The sequence below is a fragment of the Lissotriton helveticus genome, chromosome 10 (assembly GCF_964261635.1).
Source record: "Lissotriton helveticus chromosome 10, aLisHel1.1, whole genome shotgun sequence".
In the NCBI taxonomy this organism is placed as follows: Eukaryota; Metazoa; Chordata; class Amphibia; order Caudata; family Salamandridae; genus Lissotriton; species Lissotriton helveticus.
The window spans coordinates 603,350,094-603,366,928 of NC_136071.1; the positions used below are offsets into that span (position 1 = coordinate 603,350,094).

Consider the following 16,835-nt stretch of genomic DNA (forward strand, 5'->3'; position numbering starts at 1 on the left):
CAATGCACTCTACCTCACACTACTCTATGTACTACAACATTTAGCCACTGCACTCTACACCACTCTACGCTATTCCACTCAATGCCACCCTACTCTGCAAGACTGCCCTCTACACTACTCTACTCTGCATCACTACACTCTATGCCACTACACTCTACACCAATCCACTCTAATCTACTCTGCACCACTGCACTCAGCACCACTGCACTCTACACCACTGCACTCTACTTCAGTGGTCTTCGAACTTTTTAATACTGCACCCCTTCTCACAAGTGGGGAAAGAAAATCAACAAGGACCCCCTCAGAATTTTTCACAATTATCCTCTTAAATTGGCAATGTTTAGATATGTCTAGACATTTAAATACTGCAGTTAAGTTCTGTTAGCATTTTAAAAATGCAATCAAACACGTTTGCCAAACATACTATTCTGCTCAGGCAGGCCTTACTAAGGTGTAAAAGTAGGCACATTGTTACATTCAAAATAGGGTGAGGGGTTTGAAGAATATTTAGAGTCCCTTCCCTTTTGACACATAGTTTCTGCTAGGATATAAATGACAAAAGATGTTAGAGATGGCCCATTAAAGAGCGGCCTACAGTGGCTCATTCTTTTGCCCTTAAAACAAAGCACTGTTATCAACATAATGCTTTGTTTGGCCAGAGTCAGCACCCGCCTCCCCGGATCACTTCAGGCCCCCCTAGGGGGCCTGACCCCATTTGAAGACACCTGCTCTACTATGTAACAATCTACTCTATGTCACTGCAGTCTACACCACTCTACTCTGCACCACTTCACTGTATGCCTCTCCGAACTACACCGCTCCATTCTTAACTGCTGCACTCAACGACAATGCGCACTACACCTCTTTGATCAAAACCAATAAACTACGCCACTGCACTCCATGCCAATCTACTCTGCACCACTGCACTGTACGCCACTATTTCCTACTCTACTCCATTGAATCTATGTCACTTTACTCTGCACCACTCTATGCCACTGCACTGTACACCAATGCATTCTACTCTACACCACTGCACTCTATGACAATATACTCTATGCCACTGAACTCTGCCCCACTCTACTCTGATCTACTGTACACCACTGCACTCTGACACTGTACGCCACTTCCCTCAACTCCTCTCTACTCTACTCTGCTCCATACCAGTGGACTATACCCCACTCTACTATACACCACTGCACTCTTCGCCACTGCATTCTACCCCACTCCACTCTAGTCCACTCTACTCTGCCCCACTCCACACCACTTCACTCTACTCTGAAACAATCTACTCTATGACAATGCACTCTATGCCACTCTACGCCACTGCACTCAATGCTGTGCTACTCTAAGCTGCACCACTCTACTCTGAACCACTGCACTCTACACCACTTTACTCAAAACCAATGCACCCTACGACACTGCACCTAGGCCAACTACTGAGCACCAATGCACTTTTCGCCACTATATTCTGAACATTTCTACTCTATGCCACTGCCCTCTATGGCACTGGACGCTATGTCACTCTGCACCACTATACCCTTCATCACTGCTCTCTGCACCACTCTACTACGCACCACTATACACCAGTGCACTCTATGCCTCTGCACTCTACGACACTACACTTTGACTCTCTACTCTTAAGGACTGCACTCTATGCCACTGCATTCTACTCTGTAGCTCTCAACTCTATCACACTCTAGTGCACTCTATGCCACTGCACTGTACTCTGCATCCCCTCCACTCCACGCCAATGCATTTTATGCTACTTTACTCCGCATCACTCCATTCTGTCACTGCACTCCACCCTACACCACTTCACTCTATGCCACTTTGCTCGGCAACACTGCTCTCTCCACCACTCTACAACACTTCACTCTACACCAATCCACTCTAAGCCACCATAACCTACTCTGCACTCTACTCTATACCATATCACTCTATGCCATTTCACTCTACTCTGCAACAATCTACTCTATGCCACAGCAGTCTGTGCCACTCTATCCCACTCCACACTACACCACTCTATTCTACATCACTGTACTCTACACCAATGGTCTAAACACAAATGGTCTCTACACCACTTTACTGCACTCCATGCCCATCTACTCTATACCACAGCACTGTACAACACTATACTCTACTCTATGCCAAACCATAGCACTCTGTCACTTTACTATGCACCACTGCACTCTACACCACTCCAGTCTAGGTCACTCTGCGTCACTCCACTCTGCAACACTGCAGTCTACGTAAATGCACCCTATGCCACTGCTCTATACCATTCCACTGTTCCCTGCTCTACGTCACTCTACACTGAAACAATATACGAAAAGCTACTGCACTCTGTGCCACTGCACTCTACGCCAAGGCACTGTATGCCACTACTCTATACCACTGCACCACCCCACTGTACACCACTCCACTCTGAAAAAATCTACTCTATGGCACTGCAGTCTAGGCCACTCTGCATCACTCCACTCTATGCCACTGCAATCAACGCTGCACCACTCTACTCTACACCACTACTCTATGCCACTTTATTCTATTCTGCACCACTCCACTCCACAACAATCTACTCTACGCCACTACATTCTACGCCACTCTAATCCATGCCACTGCACTCTATTCTGCGCCACACTATGCCTCTGCATTCTACGCTATGCCACTGTACTCTAAACTCTAAACCAGTGCACTCTACGCCACTTTACTCAAAACCAGTGCACTCTATGCCACTACAAATATGACAACTACTTTGCACCACTGCACTCAACATCACTCTACACCATTGCACTCTACATCACTACACTTTAAGCCACTCTATTCTAGTCTGCCCCACTGCTCTCTACAACACTCTAATCTGCACCACTCTATGCCCCTGCACTCTGCGCCCCTGCACTCTAATCTGCACCACTCTATGCCACTCTACCCCACTGCAATCTATGCCATGCACTTTACCCTACACTACTCCACGCTACTCTGCATCACTCTACTCTATGCAACTCTACACCACTTTGTACCACTCTACTCTATGCCATTGTACTCTACACCAATAAACTCTCCATCACTTTACTCAAAACCTATGTACTCTACGCCACTGCACTCGGCACCAATCTACTCTGCACCACTGTACTATACGCCTCTTCAGTCTAGATCACTCTACTACCCTCCACTCTATGACAGTTCACTTCATGTTACTACACTCTATGATGTTCTACTCCATTAAACATAGTTCCACTGCCACTCTACTCCATCCTGCCACTCCACTCTACAGCACTCTACTCCACTATATGCCATTGTATGACTCTACTCCACACTATGACGCTCTACGCAACTCTCTCAATGCCACTCTACTCCACTCTATTCTTTGACACACTATTCTACTCCAATCTATGCCACTCTATTCCACTACACTCTACTCCACAACAATCTATTCTGCTCTACACAACTCTACTCTACAACACTCTACTCCACTGTACGCAACACCCTCTACACCACTCCAAGACACTCTATGCCACTTCACTCTACGACACTCGCCTCAACTCTGATACTGTACTCCAGTCTACATCACTCAACTCTATGCCCTTCCACTCTACAACACTGTACTCCCTCCACAACACTGTAAGCTACTTCATGACACTCCACTCCACTTTACTCCTCTCCACGACACTCAACTATACTGTACTCCACTCCACGCCACTACATAACAATCCACTTTACGACACTCCACTCCACTCTCCTTTACCCCACTAACTTTTAGCCATGCTGAACAGCAGCCACGCGTGTCTAAAACATATTGGCAAAGCCAATAGCTCTTACGTAGGCTAGACCTATTGGCTTTGCCAATGCTTGTTGATTATGGGGAGCGTTGAAATAATGCTGATCTTGTACTGTTCCTCAAGTTTTAGACTATTAGAGTTTTTTTATAAAAGCTCCGGGAGGCAGTTGGTGTCTTTCCATTGGGAGAGCAAACCCTCCAAGAATGAAGTACACTGTTCTTTTGAGATGTATTGTTTTTGTAAAGTAGCTTAGTCATTAGTCAGATAATTAATTGTAGTCCAGAATATTTTAGCATTAGATTTGGTACAACCAGTTGTTAGTTTGTTCCATAGGTCTAACGGGCCTTGTTTTTTGTTGTCCAAATTACTTCTATGTATGCTACTTGCAGTTTTTTCTCCGTGGCTAGAAAGTGATCATCTGAGGGGCTTCTTTGATGTGCTCTAACTCTTCCTTTAGCCTTACTTAACCACAAGTTATGGTTAGGAGAGCCTATCTGCTGGAAGATATTTGAGACAATCTCAAAAGAGAAAGCCTCCTATAACGTGGCCTAGTTGATAGTAGTTGGGACTAGATTTATTTTCAAAGAAGAACATTATTTGAACAATAGAACACATTTATCATTCAGGACATCTGGTTTCCCCGACCACTTTAGCCTTTTCAAATTTGCTGCACTGATTTTGGCTGATGTTGGTGGCACTTTCTCTCAGTAGGCATTATTAATTGTAATAGCAAATGATTGTGGCATGTGGTCACTTTCAAATCGTGAGTACGTAACTGGATGGTCCTGAGAAAGCCTATCATTTAAAGTTCTCAAATCCAGAGACTGCAGGGTGGCACTGAGGATTTCACTTTGCTATCTCTTCTTAAAGTAGGAGAGATGGTTTTGGGAATCCACCAAAGTTCCTCTTGAATTATTACGAAATCATCATCCGTTGAACAAGCCATAAGATTTTAATTAAAATCGACAGTGACTCAGATGTCATCAGGGTGTCTATTTCTTAAGGAAAAAATGGTTGGCTTTAATTTATTTAAGGCTTTGTTTTTTTTTAATGCTGGGTTATTAGAAAAAGAATTGTAATTAATAACGATACGTTTCTAGAGATGGACCTCTGGTTTTTAGGTCGAGCCTGGGCAGCGCATGCGCTGCTCTGCGAGCCATGCTGTACTGGAGTATGTATGTGAAGCCCCGCCCACTCTCCGCCCATATCGGTCATTGGCTTGTGTCATTGTCTTTCTTGAATGCCGGCTTCTGATTTGTTATTAGGCTTGTTAGTCCCTCCTTAGTACCACCTTGTCTTCATTTGTAACCTCCCATGATGACTGGCCCTTTTACTTCGGTTGTTACATGGTACCTCTTCTTTAGTCAGTAAGCACTATTTTCTTTAACGAATTTCTCTTACTGTAGGAGGGCAGGAGGGTCTCTCGTGCGCAGTTGTGACCATCGGCCTGTTTATGTAAGTCTTAGCAAACGGGGAGTTCTTTATGGGAGACAGAAGAGGGCAACTCAGCCATGCCTTCAAGCATTTGGAATGCAATAAGTCTCGTATCTGCTAGAGTTTAAGCTATTGGTATTGCATATGACAATGCCTTTTATTTATGCTTTAAAAACCAAGAAAAGGCATTGTCATTTACCATGCCAAGAGCTCAAACTTGCGTAAATGCAAAACCTATTGCATTGCAGATGCTTGTTTATATGTAGTGATTGGAAAAAGTTGTCAATTGCCACGTCAGTAATTTTGTAATTATTATCCAAGTTTCTAAAAAATCGGTAACCCGCCTTGGGCTTGACCTTGTTAATTATCCTTTTTTGCATTACTTGTGGAATGCTTGAAAACATGGAAACAAGGGAGAGGAATCGCTGGATTCAATGCACGAGGAAACCACCTTACTGTGGCTGAAGATTCACAGGGACACCTTGGACTGTGGCACAAATAGGCCACTTTCTCAGACTTGAGTTGGAGTAAAATTCTGACAGGTAGGTTGGCCAAGGTGGCAAGCAAGCTAGATACCGCAAATCAGGTTGGTGTCAATCAGCAAGGCAACACTGCAATGAATAGCTGACTTTATTGAGGCTCATTTTGGTATTGGAGAAGTTAAAAGGAAAGACCAGGGTGCACAAAAGGCTTATAACTCTGTTGACGGGGTCTTTATGGTGAGCAAGGCACACCAACCAAAATGGTAATGAACAAGCCACAGACTCTACAACTCTAGACGATTCATCAGTCGCTTGGTAGCATTGTCAACAGTCCCTAACGGGGTTTGTATTTGGCATATTGGCAAAGAGCCTTCGACAAGGCAAACAATGAAATGAATGGCATGAAATCAAATCAATAGGAACTTATCACATCATTTCTTTACACGCCAACAACATGTTGCTGCTTGCCAGGTACCTAGCTGTGTATGTACTGAACATGCTTGAATATTGTGAACTCTAGATGGTCTTCAGGTATGCAAATCAACTGCATACATTCTGTAAACTATCATTTCATTAGTCAGGAAAGATATTGCATTAACGTGCTTTACCTTTCCAACAACTACACATACAAACATTCTACCATGCAACAGTGGCACATTAAATTGTAGAGATTTTTTGAAAGCTTGATAATGTGGATGAGTACTAGTGGTGACACGGGGTGTAGGATAGGGAAGTAAGAACTTGAATCATGTTTGTCAGCAGTTATATACTAGGTTTTAATGAAATATTCAAGGTTACATGAACAGAAAAATGTAGAGGCATTTATAAAAGAGAGCAAGTCCGGCTGTTGTCTTAGATGAGCTGGGAGAGCTCCATAGGTTTGTTTCTTCTTCCATTATTTTTTTAAACTGTGTTTCTCTTGTTTTGTAACCTGTGTGTTTTTGCTTCTGAAATGATGGATCCTCCAGAGGGCATTAAAGGGTTATTCAGGTAGTAGGGTGTTTTCTGATAAATAGCTTTGGGCTCCAGTGGGACCCAGTGGCGGTCACTCAGTTAGCATAATGTAATTGAATTTCAATAAGCGTGCTACTAATCTCCCTGTCGCTTGTAGAGCTGCTTTGATGGGGCACGGTGGATGGTAGGGGCTCCAGTTAAGATTGAATATAATCAATTCTAGAGAAGACCAGAGCATGTGCTGCAGTAATAGCTGATTTTGGGAGAAGGGTGTAAGGACAGGGGGCTTTCAGTGAATATCATACAGCACACTCAATGTAAAAAAAAGGCAAATTGCAATAAAAATTATGCCAAGCACCTTGTGCACATTCTAGTCCACCGTAATGAATATCATGCAGAGCGTCTACATGTAATGACAGGTCCAATGGAATAAAAACCATGAAGCGCTACTCCTGTAAAGACTTTCCCAGTGTAACAAATATCGGGCAGTGGACTTCAAGATAGCAAAGAATGCATACATTTGGTCTGTGGCTTAAAGGTGACATTATATCGCCTACAACTGGACACTCCTATACTGGCTGTCAGATGCATGCAGGATCACACTTAACGGTGCACGGTTAGCATTCAAAGATTCTCACACACATGCTCTTCACTGACCTCAAAACAAGATCACACCAGAATGTGTGCTCAGCCAACCAAGGCATGTTGGCAATTGTTAAGTTTGATGGCCAATCTAACATGGGTAGACCATTTCCATCCCAATTTACCAAAACATGTACTCCCTTACTTCCTTCTCCCAGCAGGATTCTTACCCGGCTGGATTGGATTGGGTTTATTGATAGTGTCTGCCTGTCTTCTCCTGTGAAGACTGAAGTGTTACCGGATGCTGAAGAGGTACCCTACCCTACTCATCCACTCAATGAGTTCCATTCTGGACTAAGCATTCTTTGACACACATAAAGCACACATTTCTACGTATAAAGCTCTCCAGAGGAACTTCTACTGCTTCTTGCTCAAACAAATCATCTAAGCAATGCATTAGAAACCCCAAAATGCAGTGACTTCATTTGATTAGAACATTCTGGTGTCATGCATATATCAGCGAAACATTCAAGACGCAGCCTAGAATTTCACATTCTTTCCCATATACATCTCCTTCTAACCACACTATTATCTCAGTGACTAAGAGATTTAGCTTTAATCCCTGAAATACCTCAGTCCTCTCTTGCTTTAGCAGTGTTGTGATCAACCATCCCCATCTCCTATAACTTTCTGGCCTCACTCCATCTCTTTAAGCCCATATCAACTATCATTCACCAGCTCTCATACTATTTCTGCCCAACATCACCATCTCTTAAGTCTACCATATACCTCCATGTCACAAAGGATGCAGCTTGTGAGTTTTCATTTTAGAAATCATTGTAATCTGGTAATTTAGTCAAATGGCATTCATTAAGGGGAACCTCAAGGTTTTATTGATGTTAATCGACACGGGAAACAGTGCAGAATGTTAAACTAAAGCCCAGGAAGGATCACAGCATTGTGATATTCATGACATGCAGTCATCTGTAAACTTCGACTAACTTCTATATTATATTCAAAAGTCTGTCCTTATTTCCTTCAATCAGATTTTCACATGTTCTGTCCCACCACCACCACAGGTCCATCCACTTAAATATTTTACCTTTCTTACCCATCCCATGTCCCCTCAATCCTACCAGACTATGGTTTTACCCTCACCCCCAAATGTGCCCATATTCTCCTTGATTTTGTGCTAGTCACCTTCAACCTCAACACTCTCATGTCATTCAAGAGGATCATGACATATTCACCATATACTACAAATACTAGCTTCTTGTCGATCCTTTGATTACCACTATGAGGGCCTTTAGCCTCATCTGTATTCTCCTGGCATCTCACATCCTGTTCCAGGCCTAAACCCAACTGCTTCCATTTTCAACAGCATGCGCTGCCATGTTTGGTATAAATCACACCCCAGCCTCACCCCTGCCATCCTTGAAACCTCTATCACCCTTGTTTCGCTCAACCTCACCTGCAGAGTCGGTATTAAAGGCCACCAAACTTCGACTGGATTTGATGTGGTTTCCACAGGAAGTAGCAGACCCAGCTCGTACATCCCCAATCCAAGCCTGCAACAGAAAGAAAAAACACGACTCTTGAAACCAATCTCTAGGCCATGCATTCAGAAATGAGCATTAGATCCTACTTACAGACGTGGCCTACTGAGCCCCACCTGCAAAAATAAGCAGTCAGTTAACACAGCTCTCTCAAACCATGTACTTCCTTTACTAACTGCTAAGGATAACAATTGAAATCCAGTAAACGTATACGATTATTCTAAGGCATCGCTGCTGCACTGCCTCTGATCATAATCCTATCTTAGTATACTGGGCACCAGGAGCGACACAGGCTGCGATACCTACTCGCAGCCCAATGCCTTTTTGGATGTATCTTTCAGAGAAACAGTGGAGAACCCAATTGACGAGTATTTCAGGCACAATGCAGGCACCGCACTCGTACAAAACATGGAATTGGACGCGTTTAAGGTCGTCAACCGGGGCACTTGCATCAAAACCTCACTGGCGTCGAACGGACGAACTGGAGGAAGTATTGAAGATAGAGGAGCAACTGTCGGCAGTTGAACTGTCAGCAGTACAGAATTGAGCAGACAGACCGCGTTCGATTGACTTGACTAAAACGTACCCTGAATCACTGGAAAGGCTCCAATGTGTACACTTCAAGGAATATCTTATTTAACGGCATAGGAAGGGTGACAGAGCGGGATGACTCCTGGGGTGGTGTGTTCGATCGGATACTCACCAGAAGCCCGTCGGGGCTATGCACGACAGAGAGGGGAAGATTGTGACTGAGCAGATGGACATAAATAAGGTATTTGCAGCTGCTGGGACACCTGGACCCTTTTTTAAACATAAATGACACTACCAAAGCTTAATGAATCACAAACCAAGGCCTTAAGTGAAGCCTTAGGCGTACAGAAACTAAGACTGTCCATGGATCAGTTAGCGAGAGGGAAGGCACTCGGAAAGGACTGACTCCCCTCTGAGTTCCATGGTGCGTACAGACCTACATTAGCTAATTGGCTGCTATGAACATAGGGGCACTCCGACGAGGAAAGTTCCCAGACTCGGCAAGGAAGGCCACCATAGTGGTGTTACCAAAACAAGGTAGAGAACCCCCTGGATGTGAGATCCTACTGAAGGCTATTTCTCCTAGAGACAGCCTACAAAATATTGGGGAAGATTACAGCTAATCGATGGCTCCGGTAACTACTGGGCCTGATCCATCCGCACCACTGCAGCTTTGTTCCTGGGTGCAAGACTCATATCTATCTCCGTAAGCTCTTCAACATCATCGATCTGACACACCGAAGCCCAGGATTCCCATAAGTGGTTTCCCTGAACATAGAGAAAGCATTTAACACTCTGCTGTGGCCCTACCTGTTTGGGGTGCTGCCGACAATGGGAGTTACGGGAGCTATTCTTAAGTGGATACAATTTCTCTATGCAAATCCTCTGCCCAGGCTGCCAACAGGACCGTATTCTCGGACTGGAGGCAATTGCACAGGGGCACCAGACAAGGCTGCACCTCATTTTATTTGTGTAAGAACTGGAACCTCTGGCATGAATAATACGGGAACGGGCTCGGACTATGGAAGGTGGGGGATGGGTACCACACTCCGGCATAGCATGCGGACGATACACTGTTATTCCTCAGACACCCAAGAACCGCTTTGCCAGCCACAGTGAAATTGCTAAAGGAGTTTAGAGTGTTATCAGGCGCATGAGTGAACATGGATAAATCCTTTCTGTTCTGTCCGCCCTGGAACGCCACCAGAGCGGCACAGGCTTATCACAGGGATAGAGACCTGAAGGATGGTGATATAGACAGATGCATTTCCAATATTCGGAGGTTGCTCCCTTTCCGACCTCGCCTCCCGCTATCCCCCTTAGAGAGGGTAACCATTCTGAAAATGATAGCTCTCCTCAGACTATACTTCTTCAATGCCGTCCCACTTACCCTACTAAAGGCCTTCTTCACAGACCTGATTTCTCTCTCATTGGACTTGATCTTGGGGACCCAAAGGCGCAAAATCTAGATCATAAAGGATATGAACCCCATTGAAGTGGGCGGTATGGTTTTGACTGTCCTCGAAATATACCATATAGCTGCTCAACTGGTGTCACTGGCATGATGGCTTGCAGTGGACGCAGACCCACTCAAGGCGATGGTGACAGACAGGCATGCTACTCAGGCTTGGAGTCAGGCTAGGATCACCACTATTGGGGAAATATACCATGATGGTAAGCTCCTCACTTTGGATGCCCAGCGAGATGACTATGGACTACATGACGGCCAGTTTCTGATTAATGGGGCAATGAGGAGGGCCCTCAACGAGACTTGGGCACTCGGAATGCACGACACGGAACATTGGGAAGCCCTCCTTACATTGCTTACACATCAGAATAGTAGGAAGGCATGACCTGCACGCAACGGTCATTTTTGCCAGTCTTTAATGTCCCTACCAGTGCCCTAAAACCAAAATGGGAACAAAGGATAGGAAGGGAAATCTCGGGCAAAGAATAGGGGAAGATAATGGAATACATTAAAGAAGTGAATAGGAATCCCTGCTTCAAGTAAACCCAACTCAATTATCTACAATGTACATATCTGTCTCCAGCCCAACTAGCTAAAATTTACACAGGAATCCAGGCGGATACCCTAGATGCCACGCGGGGAGGCAGATTTTTTTTAACATGGTATGGAAGTGCCCGCACTTACAGGCCGATTGGCAAATCCTCCTAGATCTCATTGCAGACCTAACGGGTCGCTGTTTGTCTATGATGATGATAGAGTACCTCTTGGGCAGATTCTCGAGACCAGCAAAAGCCAAACACACCTCTAGGTTTATTGATCTGGTCCTAAGCTAGGGAAAATAAAATATAGCGATGAATTGAAAGGCCGCCAAGGCCCCGCTGGTCTCGAAGTGGCTCAAGGATTTGATAAAATGGAGCAATACAGAATTAAATGTTATGACCAGTAGTCATAAACAAAGGGGTAAGAAAACACCCATCAAAGCACGGGACACTATACTGTTGGCCCTACAGGCCAAATCAGAAGTCAAACCACCATGAAACCCAAGGAACAATGTACATGGAATACTGGTGACAGATTATAAGGATATAGACAGAACGTTCATTTCACTACAGACTCATTTTTTTGTCAAATCTGTTTATTAGCATTTTATGGTTTTCAAAGTACAGTACAAAGAACAATCAGGTTATCATGACATTCCGGTCTCGCCGGCCCAACATTCAAGCATCTCACATCGATACAGAGTGAAATCATGGAGCCACACTGACAGTGTCTCATAAGTGAAGAGTATGTGCTCAGAACTGACTAGCACGTGGAGGGCCTAGTCCGGCGCCTTCTGTATTTGTTCATGACTATCTGTTAGTTCAGTCTTGTACAACAGCATGCTCGTGGGGTGGTTCTCTTCACTATGGACTTGCGTCTAGAAATGATATTTATCATACATTTATACAAAAAAACTTAAACAATAGCGGCAAAACACATACATTTGTGCGTGCTGATCCTCCTCCCCCCGCCTCCCTCCCACGTGTGCAACTTCATCTGTGAGCAAGTATGCATCGCAGGCCTGCGTGTCTAAAGGCTGGAAGACTGCATGACAGTTTATCCGGACAGTAAAGCATCCCACGGTACGCCCCCAACCCCTCAGTCCATCCACCTAGGTCGCTTCAGCATCCGAGTCACTAGCCCCCCTCCCGGCAGCTGTAGGGCATTAAGCGTACGTTCCCAATGCTCCGCCATAGGTTCTTTTCGGAGCCCCGTCGTTTCCTACCTCTGTATGCGCAGCAGGTGGTTCGCGCGCCTTCCACCGCCTCGTAAGGAGGCGCTTCGCCACCACCAACCCCAGATCTAAGAAGCAGGAAGACACCTTATCTTTGGGCGACCTCTTGAATTGGTGTAAGACGTACTCAGGCCAGCTGAAGGGAATGGTGCGACCCGTGCACACCCCAAGCATTCCGCATATCGCATTCCAGTAAGCACCTAGTCTAGGGCAGTTCCATAAGAGGTGGATAAGTCCTGCGTCTAGTTCATCGCATCTGGGGCAGGACGCGTCGGAACGGTGGAAGTCCCTATTGATTAGCTCAGGTGTGAGGTAGGCTCAATGAACGATGAAGAGTTGTATCTGGCGGAAGCGCATATCTCGGGGGATGCGCACCGGGCTTTTGAGAACACTCTCCCATTCCTTATCGGTCAGCGCCCGTTCCATATCTCGTTCCCACTTGCCTCTGAGCGGAGCAAAGCTGAACTCTGTGTGAGCCCTTAGCAATGCGGCAAACCAACGGACCAGGTGCCTACCTCTCCCCATAACGTGCAGGTTTTGTATGCTTAAATGTTGCTCAGGCTCTGTCGCCATGTCTCCCCATCTGGCCGCCATCTTTGCTACGAGTGAGCGATGCAGCAGGAAACCCCCAGGAGGTAGCCCGTCCTCGGATACCAGTGTCTCATAGGCCACTAGTGCTCCATCTCTGAAAAGGTCGCCCAGTGTCTGGATGTCAGCCTCTCTCCACTGCTCCAACATGGGGTGCGTGATAGCCCCCCCACCCCCTGGAGAGCCCTCCAAGGGTATAGCAGGCGCGTATGGGAGCACCTTTTGAGTGAGGAACAGGGCTATACAGAAGCATTTGTATGCCACCGCCAGCAGCGGCGGGTCGGGCTTCTCAGGTGCCGTCAGCGGGTGAAAGAGCTTGGTGACACGGCACAAAGGGTACGGCGGCTCGATTGTAGCAGTGTCTTCCCTCCCCTTATCTGCCAGCCAGCGGGCAATCCATTGTAGCTGCGCAGCTAGGTAGTAGTGCTCAAAACAAGGGGCGGCTAGTCCTCCCTAGTCCGTTGGCAGAAACAGTTTCGTCAGTGCTAGCCGGTGCCGGGACGTGCCCCAGATGAAGTCCCGCAGGACCGTGTTAGGTTTTGAGAAGGGGGCCAGGATGAATAGTGGCAAATTGACAAAATAGTAGAGGAGCCTGGGAAGCATGACCATTTTGGCAAGGGCTACTCTGCCCGTGATTGTCAACGGAAGCGTGGACCAAAAGCTTATCTGAGATCTGAGCGCTGCCACCGCCTGCCCCAGATTTCCGTCGAACAGGTCAGCTGGTTGGCGATAGATCTGGATCCCCAGATGCTTAAAAGTGTCAGCCTTCCATTGGACTCTCGTGCCCCCCAGGCAGTACTCCGAGTCCTCCACCCCGCTATCGAACGCGTATAAACAGGACTTGGCCACGTTTACCCGAAGTCCCGATCTTTCTGCGAACTTACTCAGCAGTTGGGCAAGCTGTTCCGGTATGTAGTTCACATCCCGCACAAATACCAGCAGGTCGTCAGCGTAGAGAGAAACCTGATGTGTTGCGTCTCCCAGGGGGATTCCCGCATCTAAGGTCTGCCGCAGTACCGCCGCCAGAGGCTCTATCGCCAGCGCAAACAGTAGGGGCGACAGGGGACAACCTTGCCTAGTGCCCCTGCCCACCGCCACCGCCTCGGAGATGTAGGGGCCCAGTCGCACGCGCACTACTGGGTTTTTGTAGAGGAGGTTGACCATTTGTAGGAAGTCCACGTCGAACTCAAAGCACATCAACACCTCGTTAAATACCCCCATTCCAGGCAGTCAAAAGCTTTTTCCAGGTCGAGCATTAGGCATCCGCTCTGGGCCATTTCTTTGTTGCCTCAGCCGCTATTCGAAAGAACCGCCTAAGCTTCAAGGATGTGGACCATGCCGGCACGAACCCATTTTGATCAGTATGTATAAGATGCGGAACCACTAGCGCTATCCTTTCAACAAGTAGCTTTGCTAGGATTTTGTAGTCGACATTGAGCATTGCCAATGGCCTGTATGAGCCCAGTGTTGTTGGATCTCTATCCGGCTTAGGTAATGAGACCAGGAAAGCCTCCGCATGGGCGGGGGGAACGAGCCCTCATCTATTGCTTCGTTATACATGCGAAGGAGTAAGGGCGCCAGGGTGTCTCAGTAGGCCTTATAGTATTCGGCAGACAGACCGTCGGGCCCCGGCGTCTTCCCGGTCGCCAGAGCCTGGATCGCATTTCCCACCTCCTCCAGTGTGAGGGGTGTGTTAAGGACGCCCTGATGCTCCTCCGAGACCACAGGCAAGGTGACCGAGTTTAGAAAGTTTTCTAGCGCATGTCTGGGACCGGTTCCGCAAGCCCTGTACAATTGTGTGTAGTGTCCAACCAAGGCATGGTGTATCTCAAGCTGCGTGTATACCACGCCCCCTCTGCCGTGTGCAAAAGCTCCTATCGGGGCATCTCGGCCTTCCCTTTGTATCAACCAGGCTAGTAGTCGGCCAGCCCTATCCGTCCTGGCGTGTGTTTGAGCTGTGTGCGCCGTATAGTTATGACACCTCAGCAGCTCCATAAGAGTTACATGTTTAGCGTGCAGGTCGCTTAGCTTGTGTGCGTGTTCCCCAGTCCCCTCGCCCTCCCTCTCGTACTGTAGGAGCTCATTTTCCAAGCGCATGAGTGAGGTGGACAGTGTTTTGCGTATATTCCATGAGGCTCCCATGCAGTGTCCCCGGATGGCTACTTTGTGCGCGTCCCATTTCATCGCAGCGCTGCTTGCAGACCCCTCATTGATCTCAAAGTAGTCAAGGACGGCAGTGCCCAACGAGGATCGGAACTCGGGGTCTTCAAGCGCAGCAGGTTGCAGCCACCACGTAGGCACAGGCAAGCAGTCCGCCTCCCAGCTAAGACTGAACCGTAGTGGGTTATGATCAGAATGTGTTCTCCCCAAGTATTCCGATTCGGCAAGCAAGAGGAGCAGCGACTGGGGCCAATTATCCGGTCTAACCGGACATGCAGGTCATGCACTGAAGAATAGTGTGAGTACACTCTGTCTGTGGGGTGTTGCACACGCCATAAGTCCTGTATCCCCAGTGTGCAAGCCAATCCCTAAACGCTTGCGCATTGGACGTCACCGTCGTAGTTCGAAGTGGGGGGAAGGAGCGGTCCAGCTGCACGTCCAGTACCATGTTGAAGTCCCCACCCAACAACCAGGGGAGACCAGCATATGAATGTAGGACCTGATTCAGTGCCGCTAGGAAGAAGGGCTGGTCCGAGTTTGGGGCATAAAGTGATCCTAGCAGGATTTCTTGGCCATTTAACCTTCCCCGCAGTAGGCAATACCTTCCCTCTGGATCCACTTTCACATCCTTGCAAATGAATGGGGCGCCTGCTCTCACCCATATCAACGTGCCGCGCACGTATGCAGAGAAGGTGGTGCCATGAATTTGTCCCCGCCAGCGCCTACGGAGCTTATCAAGCTCGACCTGTGTCATGTGCGTCTCCTGGAGAAGGGCGATCCCCACCCCATGTCTCTGCAGGTATGAGAAGACTGAGTAGCGCCGTGACGGTGTGTGCATACCGCGGATATTCCATGTCAGTATATTAGGGTGCGCCATGTGTCTGCATAAGTCGGGCCCTTGCGTTGCAAAGGGAGTGCCTCCCGGGAGGGCAGCGGACATCTGGGGGGGTGGGGGGAAAGTCAATGTGCCGCATTCTAAACAGGAAACAATTGAAAAGAACATTGTAACTAAAAGGGCGAGGCCCTAATGGGCGTACGTCCAAACTTCAACAAGATCCACCCACTGGAAAGGTGGGAGGTCAGCGCAGTGGCTGTCTGGGTGAGTGTGTTGCCAACAACCCAATCAATTCCTGCCCCAGTCACGGACCCCTGATCTATCAAAAAGCGCAAGAGGGATCTAGTGCGAGCAAGCACATGGGGCCGATGCGGGTCAGAGGGAGCGAAGCCCAGGAGCTGGGTAAGTGTCTCGCGCTTTCCGTTACAGGTCAGTAGCCGATCTCACATGTGTCTGGCTAAGTATCAACTTGTAACAACATACGCATACATGTCAGGAAACCCCCCTTTCCTTCTGATACAACATCGGGTACATCACCAGTATATAAAGGATACAATGAACAGTGTACGTAGGGGTGGGGGCCCCTATTGGGCCTTTGTGGACCACTAGCCAGTAACATGAGTTGGTCAGCTGTTTGGGGCGTCACCACTGGCATGTTCATGGCTTAGGAGATCACCGGTATCTAGATCTCTGCG

The 16,835-nt window shown here is 47.3% G+C and overlaps 1 protein-coding gene across 1 annotated transcript in view; it reads right to left on the reverse strand.

Annotated features, from left to right (window-relative positions):
• CORO7 (coronin 7) overlaps window positions 1-16,835 on the reverse strand; it is a 996,081-nt gene that overhangs the window by 881,708 nt on the left and 97,538 nt on the right. Inside the window, exon 2 of the mRNA XM_078663134.1 lies at window positions 8,700-8,796. Within this exon, the coding sequence (XP_078519260.1) occupies window positions 8,700-8,796 (97 nt within the window). The remainder of the gene's footprint in view (window positions 1-8,699; window positions 8,797-16,835) is intronic.